At 25.1% G+C, this 13,203-nt stretch overlaps 1 protein-coding gene across 1 annotated transcript in view; it reads left to right on the top strand.

Annotated features, from left to right (window-relative positions):
• LOC122503860 (MFS-type transporter clz9-like) overlaps nucleotides 1-9,520 on the top strand; it is a 253,319-nt gene extending 243,799 nt beyond the window's left edge. The window contains exon 5 of the mRNA XM_043614618.1: nucleotides 9,309-9,520. Coding sequence (XP_043470553.1) covers nucleotides 9,309-9,317 — 9 coding nt within the window. The 3' untranslated portion in view covers nucleotides 9,318-9,520. The remainder of the gene's footprint in view (nucleotides 1-9,308) is intronic.
• The last annotated feature ends 3,683 nt before the right edge of the window (nucleotides 9,521-13,203 follow it).

The raw sequence follows: 13,203 nt of genomic DNA, 5'->3' as shown, positions 1-13,203 counted from the left end.
AATTAAAATTTATGTCTTTTCTAAATTAAATAACAATAATCAGAACAGTTACTGATTACAAGGATATAAATTTGATCAATTCCAGGCTTTTCCATCGTGCTTGCAATAAATAAACAAATTTTCTTTATGTTTCAATCAGTTTTTAAAATTTCTATATCCTTTTCAAGAATATTGTTTCAGTGGTATTCTTACACACGTCACTGATAATGTTTCATGTGTCTAGCGGACTATAGTATTACGTTTAATTTTCATACAAATTTTTTTATTAACTTAATAATAATTTTAATCGCATTTAAAGACACATGAAATTAAAAAAAAAAAATTATATATATATATATAAATAAAAAAAATAGCATAACTAAGAAAAAAAGTAAAAAAAAAAATGAAATAAAGAAAAAGAAATGGAAAACCTGAAATAAAAAAAAAATTTATCAAAAAAAAGGGGAAATAAAACTAAAAAAAAATAGGAGGATATTCTTGGGATATCTTAGGGATGTTGCATGGATATTTTAATATAATTGCAATTTCGTAAATAACTTAATTCGGAACATATACCATGTTGTTAAATTAAATTTTTTTGGAATATTTCTAGGATATTCCACGGTTGATAATGGAATTTTTTTTAATAATATTTAAGTTTTTTGATGATTATATTTATATGCACAAATTGCACCCTCGAAGTATCCGAGGGATAACCTGGAATGTGTGAATGAGTTATTCTCCTTAATGTAGAGAATATCCATGGGATATACTAAAATTGCCTATTTAGGATATCATAGAGATTGTCATTAAAAAAAAAAGAAATGGTTTGGTATGACTGTAGATATTCTTTATGGGGATAATTTTACTGCTTTATCAATTAACCGATCAATCAATAAGATTTTTTCTAAACTCTTTAAATTTCTTTACTTGTTATTTGTCTCTAATTTTCAGTAATAAAATTTTAATATGCGAATCCTCTGTGAATTGCTCGTATCTCAACATTGCGTATCAGATTTCTATAAGATCATGACACCTGGTCCACGCATCTAAAGAGACGAAAGACGGACTATGATTTGCATATTACAAAATTTGTGACTTATGACATTCTTTCTACCCTACAATTTATTATAACAAAAGTAAAATATGTTTTCTTATCTTTACAAAAAAATTTTCTTTACACGTATCAAAAAAATTTCCGTGGTGGTGAAATTTCAGTACTCTATTTTCGAATACACTATCCATTTTATTGTAAACATAAAATATACACTGTGTACACATACACGCATTTATATCAAGTAAACTATTAAATGCCTTTTACAAAAGGATTAGTATGGTCACTTTTCTTAAATGAAAAGTAAAAAGAATCTTACTTGTCCCTTATTATTAGAGCTCCTTAAAAAAAAATTATTAAGAAAAATATTCAAAATAATTACATTTATTATGCAATTTTTTTATTATTTATTCTTTTATCTCATTCAAACACTTTCCTAAAAGGAAAAACTTATTAATTGTAAGAAATAGGTAAATAAGGTCTTTTGTTTGAAATTATTTTTAATATATTAAATAAATTTTTGCTTAAATGATTTTCCTTAAATTTCCTTTACAAGTATCAGAAAATTTCCGTGGTGGTGTAATTTTGATACCCTATTTTCAAATTCGCTTGCTATTTATCGAAGAAAAGGAATGTATCCTGTGTGTACATGCATTTAGTTAAATCAAGTATATTAACAGTTACCCTTTACAAAGGATTAGTAAGATCAGTCTTCTTGAATGAAGAGTATAAAGAATCTTACTCAACTCTACTATTAGAGTTGTCTTCGAGTAAAAAATAAATTACAATAAATATACAAACTATTAAATTTATCATACAATATTATATTACCATTATTCATTCTTTTATTAAAAAAAACACCCTCGTATAATCAACTTTACGCGCGAGTAGCATACAACATTTTTTTTCAACATAACTCTGCTCCGAAGCAGCAACTTTCGAGGTTAAAGAGTGACGAAAGTGTAGTATAGTACAGAGAAGTACTATTTTATGCTGTGTGGTGCTGTGCTGTAGTACTGTACTGTACTACACTGTACTGTACTGTGCTGAACTATACTATGATATACTATACTATACTATACTATACTATACTATACTATACTATACTATACTATACTATACTATACTATACTATACTATACTATACTATACTATACTATACTATACTATACTATACTATACTATACTATACTATACTATACTGTACTGTGCTGTGCTGTACTGTACTGTACTGTACTGTACTGTGCTGTACTGTGCTGTACTGTACTGTACTGTACTGTACTGTACTGTACTGTACTGTACTATACTATACTATACTATACTATACTATACTATACTATGCTATACTATACTATACTATACTATACTATACTATACTATACTATACTATACTATACTATACTATACTATACTATACTATACTATACTGTATGGTTTTGTGCGGTGGAGGGCAGTATACATTTTATTCAATATAGTAATAAATGCATACATACATAATCATGAAAAGATAAAACAGTGTATAATGAAAAAAAAAACTGTGCGTTACAGACCGTTTTTATAAAGAGATTCTTTGCACATACTTTTCGGTGTGTAAAAATTTATCTTTATATGTTAGTGCTGTGAAAACTATATTATTTCAAAGTTAAGTTATTCTCTACAGTTTTTTTATAATTATTAAAAAAAAAAATTGTAATACTTTTTTTAAATTTTGCTTTAAAACTTGAATACTTGAATAGTGTAAGCCTGTATTTTTTTAAAAATGTATTTATTATTATTATTATGCACTAGACAAACTATCATCGCGCAAGCGCGCGGAAATGTCATGCTGCGCTATGTATTCCAAGCAATTTGAAGTCATATTATTTTAAATGATTTTAAACAAATAATTAATTATTACAATTTTTTTTCCAGAATATATTTATAACTATTTTAAAATAAACAAAAAAATCTCTTATCAGCATTAGAAAATGTTTATTGCAAAAGCAATAAAAACTTACTGCCAATTATAAAAAATTCGTCTTATTGTCTGTAAAATATTAATTTTCTGTCTAATGAGAATATTGATTTATTATACATTTGTAGGTTAATACTAATTTGTAAAAAATTTTATTTATCTCATATAACCTAAAGAAAATTCAATATTCTGACACAAGTTTTATAATCGAAATTAATATCATTAATAAGTTTAAAGTTATAGTACTATTTTTTTATGATTTATAATAAAATAAAATTTGAAATTGAAAAATTTAAAAGAGAATTCTGAATCTTTTTCTAGAAAATTCTTAATTAAAAAAAAAATTTTTTTCATTCTTTCTATTTCTTAATTACAATTGCATTCATAAAATTCTAAGTTTTCTAAAAATAAGGGAGAAAAGTCTTCATAAATTCTATCCGTTAATTACATATTTTAATTGAAAATAAAATTGCAACTTTTTAAAATTTTTTTTTGACTAAAAAAAAAATGTTCTGTTACGAACACTTTCGAATTTCTTTAAAATTATTTGAAAATATCAATAACTTCTTGTTAAATAAATATATTACTACAATTATAACTTCTTTAGGGCCCTGGCCACCTTGGGGCCCTCTCCCCTAATTATTAAAAATTATGGATTTATAGAAAAAAAAATGTTAGTTAAAAACAAAAAAAATTTTTTTTTTGAATTTTGGAAAAGTTACAAATGATTGCAGAAATTCAATTATATTTTTAAAGAGTAATAAAATTCTGCTTGAAAAATTTCAATTATGTTTAAAATAAAAAAAAAAAAGATTTCACATCATAATTACAATTATCTTTATAAATAAGAAAATTCTTCTCCAATATTCAATTACTTTTAACCATTTTCCCCATTTAAATGATTTTCAATATCTACTATTTTAATAAACTTCCTAAAAGAATTCAAATTTTTAATATAATTCTACTCAAGCATTTACAAATTATTTTCAAAAAAAATAAAAAATTTTAACAGAAATTCAATTATTAACAAATTTTTTTTTATTATTCTCGTTAATTTAATTAATTTCATAAATAATAGAATTGTTTTAAAAATTTAATTATTTTTATAAACTTTCGAATAAATAAATAAATAATAAATTTGTTTTAGGAATTCAATTATTTTCTTAAATAATGAAGCTCGTCACATAATTTTAATTATTTTTAGTACAAATTTTAATCGAATTCCTTCGAAAATGTAATTACAATTTTTACGAATTTGATTAAAATTTGGTAATAGAATTCGATTATTTAAAGGTTTTTTTTGATAAAATTCTTTATAAAAACTAACTTTTAAGAAATATTCAATTGCTTAATAAATCGTATGCCTTTGTATTTAAATAAACAAATAATTTTTCTATATTTTCATAATGAAATTTTTCTAAATGTTTATGAGAATTTTTCTAAATGATTGCTGGAATTTGCTTCGTAAATTTTTTTTTGTAAAATTTTCAAAAATGTTTCTCACTTAATTGCAGAATTTCCAAATAATCAAAATTCCGTAAAATTGAATTTTAAACAAATGTATTTTAAAATTTACAAAGAACTTTAAAAAAAAAATTTTTAAGGGTTGATTTAGAATCCTTTTTAGGGTTGTCACAATATTTTAATTTTGAATCTCCCTGACTTTTCCTTGTTTTCCAGACTTGTGACAACCCTGAACTTTTATAAGTAGTTTAAAAAAAAAATTTTTTTTTGAATTTGCCATTTTTGAAAGTACCTGCATATTTTCGATTTTTCAAGCAACTGTCGAATAATGTTTTCTAAGGGAAGGAGGCAAAACGCATGCAGAGGTCGGATTTCGGATGTGGACAGAAAAAGGGAATACCACGATTATTATAATTAATTAAAGATTCCCGAGTGATAAAATTAATATTTTATATTGAAACAATATTGTTATTCCAACTTCTTCAAAATTATTTTCTTGGGTTCAATTCAACTTTTATTTTCTACAATTTTAATTACATTTCTTTAGTAATTGAACTCTTCATACCCCATTAACATTTTGTCATTTTTTTTACAATTTTTACAATATCCTGCCTGTTTTTGTTGTTTTTTTTTTCTAAAATTTTATACGACCTTTTTGCAAATTTTTTTTGGAAATTTCATGCGACTTTTTATGACTTTTGTTGTGAATTTGTGACTAAAGCGACTCTTTTTGAGTCATAAAGTCGATCTGAACCCTGTAATTCGTGAATCTGTAAATTAAGAGAAAAATGTATTCTAAACTGACTCTTGCGAAAAAAAAAATCAGACAGTGTTTCATTGTTGAGAATTGATATTTTATATAATTTGTTTAAAACAAAAAATTTAACAATAGATTTTTATTAATTCATAGAATGTTGTAAGAATCATGTATTGATCACATATAAATTAAATATAATTGAAGTTTATAAAATAAACATTCACTTAGGCAACAATATTACGTTACAGTTATAAATTTTTTAAAATTACTATCATGTAAACTAATATTTCCAGGACTTACATTCATGTTATTTAAAAATTCGATAAATGTATAAATTTTATACAAATTATTAAAAAAAATAATTATTAAAAAAAAAGAAATAAAATATATGAAATATTTTTTTTTAACAATGTATAGAAATAATATTAACAGTCAACTACAAATCGAAACTACTTAATATATAACAACTAGCGCCTCAGACGGCCTTCGGCCGTCTTCGTTGCTTCTATTTCATGTTCATTTTTGTTCAATTTTTAAAAGTTTTAATGTTAATTTTTTCAATTTAATAATTTTTTAAATAAAATTCTATTTTACTTAAAATATTTTTTTGCTTAAGTGTAAATTTTTCTATTAATTTAATTATATTTTTAATTACAAATTATATGTTATTTATTATTTATATTATTATTTATTTAGTAGTAAAAGAATAATTTCAGACTGCAGCTCCATCTCTTAAGTATATGTGAATTTTTAATGTACTACAATTTCATTTGGAAACATGAGTTCGCCCTTCTATTCATATTACCGATGCTTAATCTTTTCGATACTTTTCGAGTTACACTTTCGAGTGCATTCGATTTTTTTTATCCCATGTCTTTTTTTAGAAAGGATAGACTAATTTATCTAAACAAAACATAGACTCATTATGAATCAAATAAAGTTGAACAAGTTAAAAAAAAATCTTTTTGATCGAATGCAACTCTAAACCAACGATTCTTAAAAGGGTTAAAAATTTATATCGACATTGCTGCTTTATCATTTTGTTGTCTAGTACTCTTTAACACTGATAATAAAATACAGGATGAAAGATAAACTGGTATATATGGTGTATGTGTATCGCTATAATTTTCTCAATCTTTCTTTTCCGTTACTTCTGCTTCTAAATTTCACCTTGTCAGAAACGGAAATTTTCGTTACAAGTAACAGAAAATTTCCGTGGTGGCGTGGAATATTATAAATCAATCTTTGAAAAAAAAAAATATTTCTTAATTTTTGTAACCTAAATGAGGCTTAAATATAATCAAACCTAATTATAAATGAATAGTTTAAGATAAACTTGCACATGTTTATATCTTATAGCTTAACATAATCTGTGTATTTTGTATTATAAAAGGGACAATGATGCATGTCATCTAGAAGGGCAAGAATATAAATTTTCTATTTTAAGTCGAGGAAACTTACAAATATTATAATTCTATTTAAAAAAAAAAGTGAAGAAATTATTTAATAAAAAAAAGATATACTTTGGCTAATTCTATTAAAAAAAAAAAAATTTTTTTTACAACAAATTATAATAACAAGTTATCATTAATTAACAATTAATTAAAGTATTTAATAATTACAAATTAAAATAAATGATTCCTGTCCTGGCATGCATCAGTAATTGAGATAAGCGTAACTATGATATGGCACATGTTCCACCATGCTTAATCAGCAAGGTTGACTTCAAGGACACAGCTGGTATGAAGAAAGTATTTGGTAATTCTAAGCTTTACCTTAGGAAAAAGGTGATGTCGGTTGCGAAAATTTCTTCTCTAACAAAGGGACTAAAAAAAAAAAATTAAATATTGAAGTTTTTATGTTGTCAAATAATTTGACAGTTTTGATTGGATTCTTTCCTTATTAAACTAGTAATTCACGATATTTTGAAACTAATACATAAATTTTGGACAAAAATATTTTTCTTTAAACCGAAGTTATAAAAAATCACCAAGAGCATCTATTACTCAGCATTAGAATTGTAGATTATGCTGTGTGCATATCGATGAAAAAACTGGTTAAGTTAACTAAATTTCCAAAATAATTTAATTGGTGAAGTATGCTGCTGTTAATTTATTAGTCAAAAATATAATCTTTATAAATAAACTTAAAAAAATTTCTATTAATGGATTTAACTTGTTTATCCAGAGATTCTAGTAATTAATTAAATAAAAATAACAACTAAAATTTGGCAGTGATTTTTATTGGCTAATTTAAATTAGTTAGAACTAATTATTTCTTTTAGTGCACTAATAGACGCATATTAAAATAACAACTACTAGTTTGAACATTAATTTAACTTGAACAATTTTATACTTTAAATAAACATATTCAACTGTATATGAAGAATAAATCCTATTTTAAAACATTTTCAAAAAAAAAAATTTACTACAAATAATTTTAATTTTCAATTATTATACCTCTAATTTCAAGAGAAGCGAAACAACTTTAAGCATTTATCTTTACGTACATATATCATATTGCAATAACTGTATTGTGAAAAAGTATATAGTACAACTAGTGGTGAAAGTACGTGATTTTGCGCGAGAGCTGTAATCACTCTCATGGGATCATTCTTTAACCACGAGATGTACACGAACTTTATCCCAAACGCCTTGCAAGAAAATTTTTTTTGGATGTTTTTATAACTTTAATAAATAATTTGATTAATTTTAATAATTTAAGGATATAGTGGTAGATGAATGTTATAAAGTTAAATGGTTTAGTTAATTCAGTAAATTAGTTAGTCTAGTTTGCTAATTTAGTTAGTTAGTTCAGTAAGTCAGTTAATAAGGTAGTTAGTTTAGTTTGGAAGTTTAGTTAGTAATTTAGTTTTATTTGGTAAATCATATTAGTTATAATAATAATATATATTGTTAGTTATATTAGTTAGTAAGATTTTATTACACAAAATAAATAAGTATGATGTACAAATGTTTTTATTAAATGCAATAAATTAAAAGAAGTAAGATATATATTTAATTTATTTACAATTAATTTTAATCTTTTAATTATAAATAAATATACCGATGATTAAGTCATTATTCATCTAATTAGTTTATTGATTAAAAAAAAAAATCTTATAATCTTATAAAATATATTACACAATAAATTAATTGTAAATAATACTACTATATGCTAGAAAGTACCATAATAACTTTGAAAGAAGGCTGATAGGTTTTCTTAAAATTATAATAATCCTATAAATTTTTTTAGTTTTAATTTGTTTTGATTTTAATTTAGTCAATAACCGTTCACGGCCGAATTGACTATAAGTATAAATTCCTTTGACGTTATTCTAAAAATTAGCATTATAAAAAAAAGAAATATTAAAAAAAAAAACTAAAAAAAAAAAACAATTAAAAAAAATATATATATATATCTTTTATTTTCTTAAACCAATTAGGAAAAACTAATATGATCATATAGGCAGTATAAATTTAGATTGAACAAATTTAGAACAATATAAATTAAACTAAATATAAAAATAAAATAATTATACCATATAAACAAACTAGCCTTAGTGTTTGTGTATATTTAATTGTAAATTGCGTTCTTGTAATTATCTCTACTTGCAAGCAAATTTAATTAAAAATCAATTAATCTACTTTTATTTTATGTATTGATAAATTTATATGAAATAGTTAAAAAAAAAAAGATTTTTATTCTCTTTAATTTAATTTATAACTAATATTACTAATTAAATATTCTAGATGTTAAAATTTCACTTTTAGACTGTAGTATTCAGATTATTGTTTCGTTACATGATTAAAATGGCTCGAATATTATAATTGGGAAAAAAGGTCATTAAATAGAAATATTCAGTTATAAGAAACAATTTTGCAATGTAACTAAAATCACAATAGCAGTGTCTGGCCTAAGTGTATATTTGAGTATTACAAATAACAAAGTAAAAAAAAAACAATTTTTTTAAATTAGCTTTATTAGAACAGGTTATCTCACTTCTAAACAAACTTCAATAAAGTCCACAAGGGAAGAATTATTCGCAATCTACAAAATCTTAAAGTATTATATGATCATATAATTTTCTTGTGTTATAGATATATTAAAATCCAGTTTCTTTGGCATAATTATCAATGAATCATCTTTTCTAAAAGAAAGGAAAATATTCTCAATCAACCTATCGCTCATCATCATTAAAACTATTAATTAATCTACTAACAACTGATAATGAGAAAGGATGGAGAACACCTCATAATACAAACCAGTCACTTCAGATTCTTCTTATGGAACCATTCTTATGGAAACATCTTCCTTTCGCCTGTTTGAAATTCAACAATTTGTCAAAATTTATAACTGTATCATTGTGCAACAACAAGCGTTAAACAAAATTGTTCTGTTTTAAAATCAACCTTTTTTATTTAAAATTCATGGCATTTTAAAATCTAAAAATTAATTTTGTTTAATTTAAATCAATTTTAAAAAAAATTAACTTCAGCATAACACTGAGAAAACTGAATAGTTAACTTTTCCCTCCAGATAGTTAGTTGAATACTCCAGTTTTCTCCGTGAAATTAAATATAAAACAAGACAATTTTCTTTATAATGAAGATTGCTGTATTGTACTAGAACAATACAGAAACCAAAAATTGTTTGTTATTTCGATTAATTCGGTAGATTTGTTTTCAGAATATGTAATGCAAATTGATTCGCCGTGATATGCTTCAAGTCTAACATAAACAGCTTATATTTTAGGGTGTATAAACAATTTCCTGGATATAAAAAAAAAAATTTGTTACAACAAGCAATAAAAGAAAATATGTAAATAAACTTTCAATTTTTGTAACTCAAAGTATAAACGAAACAATGGATCGAATTTAATTTTAAAATTGAAGGTTTAATAACATGTCAGTTTGGAATACGTACATTTCTTATTTTTTTTTAATTTGTAAAAAAAATAAGTGCCTTACAAAAAAATAGCCATTATTAGCGAACGGCTATCTCACGATGTATTTGAATTCTAACGATTGCTACAATTCATTAAACAGAATTACAATGTCAAGAAAGTCTAATTTGCATTTGTCAAAATTATTAAAGAATAAATGTCGTAAATTCTTGATGTTATGATTTTAAAGAATTAAAATTGTGTTCTTTTTTTTTAGTTGTTGTCCATTGTTCAGTTGCAAATTGAAGAGTAATAGATGAACACATTGTTGAGAATTCAGTTTAAAAAAAAATAATAATAATCAATTTTACTTGATAATATGAAAAAGGTTTTAACCAATAATATTGTAGCTAAAAATAATGTTCTGTGCAATAAAGCCTGTCGATAAAAGAAACTGTTTTTTTAAGTACATCGTATTATGGTTTAAATTAAAGCTATCTTCAAATTTCAAAATCATTCTTTTTACCTTAAATTAATCATATGTTTAGAATTTTAAATTACCTCAAAAGAAAAACAACTATCGTTTACCGTGTAAAACCATGATTGCTGTATTGTATTGAGCAAATTTATCAATTGTAAAATTGATTGCTGCCTCTCGATAAACACCGAGTTCACGATTTCTTTTTGATATTTACTTAAAAAAAACTCCAGAAACATAAGAATAATTAAAATATGTAAGTCTCGAGGGATCATTTTGTTTTCATAATATAATATGCAACATGATCCGCTGAGATAAATATTACGTCCGAAATCAAAAACTTAGATTTCAAATAACTAATTATTTAATTTTTTTAATTTTTTATTTCTGCAATTAAAATATGAATCTAATTAATTGACTACATTTTAATTTTGTATGAAAAGAAATAATATTGAAGGTTCAAATGTGAAAAAAATGGAAGTTTGCTAAAAAAAAATTTTTTTTATTGAAATGACTCACATTGATCTTTGAAATATATAAAGTTTAAGATTAAAGATTTTGATATGCAAACGTTCATTTGAAGCCATGTTTGAGCTTTCAATGGCAGCTACAGTTCAATCAACAAAATTATAATTTCAAGAATAGTCTAATTTGCCTTTGTCTGATCTAGTAAAATGTATACTCCTGTGTTAAATTCTTGAACTTATGATTTCAAAAAAAAAATAAAGATGTAAACATTTGTAGCTGTTAATCATTGTGAAATTGTAAATCTAGGAGTAATACGTAGCGCTATCTAGTAATTAACTAATCGACATCGAAAAACATACCTTAAACTATTGAACCAAAAATCAATATTATGTCAATTATATCAAAGAATCGAGCAAACCTTTAAGCAAGTTTAAAATAACGAAACTTAATCCTACCGACTTGACGTACAAAACTACAGTTGAGAAGTAAATTGAATTTAATTGACAATATGTTTTATGTGGTTTCTGTCTTATCTTTTAAGCAAAAAGTTCTCGGGGACGAAAACAGAAAATTTCCATGGTGGATTGTTACGTACAAGGTACTTAACAGCTAATATTATTTTAATTATTATCGTTTAATAAAGCTACAAAACATAGGACAGAAATAGTAAAACATGTTTATTATTAAATACTTTATAAACTGTTTATAAATTAGATGCATAAATTTATGAACAGTATTAATTCTAAAATTTTTATATAATAAATGAAACCTCCATTTGAAAATAATCAAAAGTAATGCATTCCACACATGGATTGAGACGACCAGGGTGTATACGTGCACATCCACTGATTCCGATGGCTACAAGATCTAACACTACCACACCCTTGAGTTCTTCGCGTTACGGGCACACATACAAGCATGCTACACATGCCTCTGCTCATTGCCTTGTCTCTCCTATTGTCTTTTCTTGTCTCTCCTTCCTTTTTCCCCTTTGGGCCTACAAACTTAGGGACTAGAATATCATAACAAATGCACATGCATTTGGAGGCTGACTCAACGCTTTATGAAGCGTATATATTTTATTCGTTTTATGCACTATTCCAAATTTACAGAAAATAATTTGATAATAGCTAAACATTTTATTGTAACTTATTGTTAACAATAAAATGCCGGAGGACTGTAAGTTGCATGTATATGTGTATATGTATAATTATGAATGCAAAGTACATATACTAGTAACTTATAAAATGTAGGATCAATATAACGTTATTTATACAACTTATATTAAACACTTATAACTATTAATAAATTATAATTATACATAAAAAATTCTTTCTTTACAATATAATTATAATTTATATATTTAGTTATAAAAATAGTTTCTAAAAAGTATCAAATTAACAACGCCGTTTCCGTTCTCACGAAAACTGCATGCAATCAGAAAAGTCAGCATAATGCAAAGTCCAATGGGCCTCAAGAACATCCCTACTTCTAATTCTAAAAATCCTTAGTTGACAAATTTACCCCACTTTGGCATTAGGACAAGGAGTAGAGGCTTGTCGCAATATTTCCATCGCTGCTGTACAATTTTTCTCTTCAAGCGATCAACACCTGTCCTGGCTGCGGCCTGACAGATCTGTTGATCGCAAGAAAGTAGGAAATGCCGCGACTAAGCCCGTCTGCGCGTCGGACCCCCGCGTATAACATATCAAGTACAACGCGAAAGGCAGACGAAAAATTTAATAGAATCTTCTAACCGACGGAGTCCAGTGAGAGCTGTTTTGAGTGAGATTCCAATTAATTAAATATTTAACAATTGTGAATCTTGTTTCTTAACCCGGCCAGTCCGTACGTGTAGTACCTGCGCCGTCTCAATGCAGTGGCCCCACATAATTCGCGAGTTCGCGTAAATAAAAATTGGTCGCATAGACGACTTAATTTTCAAAATTCAACTTGTGTTTTGCCCGATGGAGGATCCCTGTTTCTCGACCGGCCAGTCCGCGCGCGTAGCGCCTGCGCTGTCTAAAAGAAATTATGCCCTGTCGGTAGGATTAAGGATTTTAGCGGTAAGTCTGTATCGTTTCAATGATTTAATGTTACTTTCAACTTTAATTCTCTTTCAAACATGTGCAAGTTTATAAATTTCTTAAAATCTTGTTAAAAT

The sequence above is a fragment of the Leptopilina heterotoma genome, unplaced genomic scaffold, assembly GCF_015476425.1.
Source record: "Leptopilina heterotoma isolate Lh14 unplaced genomic scaffold, ASM1547642v1 Lhet_11, whole genome shotgun sequence".
Lineage (NCBI taxonomy): Eukaryota > Metazoa > Arthropoda > Insecta > Hymenoptera > Figitidae > Leptopilina > Leptopilina heterotoma.
This window is presented reverse-complemented; position numbering and strand designations above follow the sequence as displayed.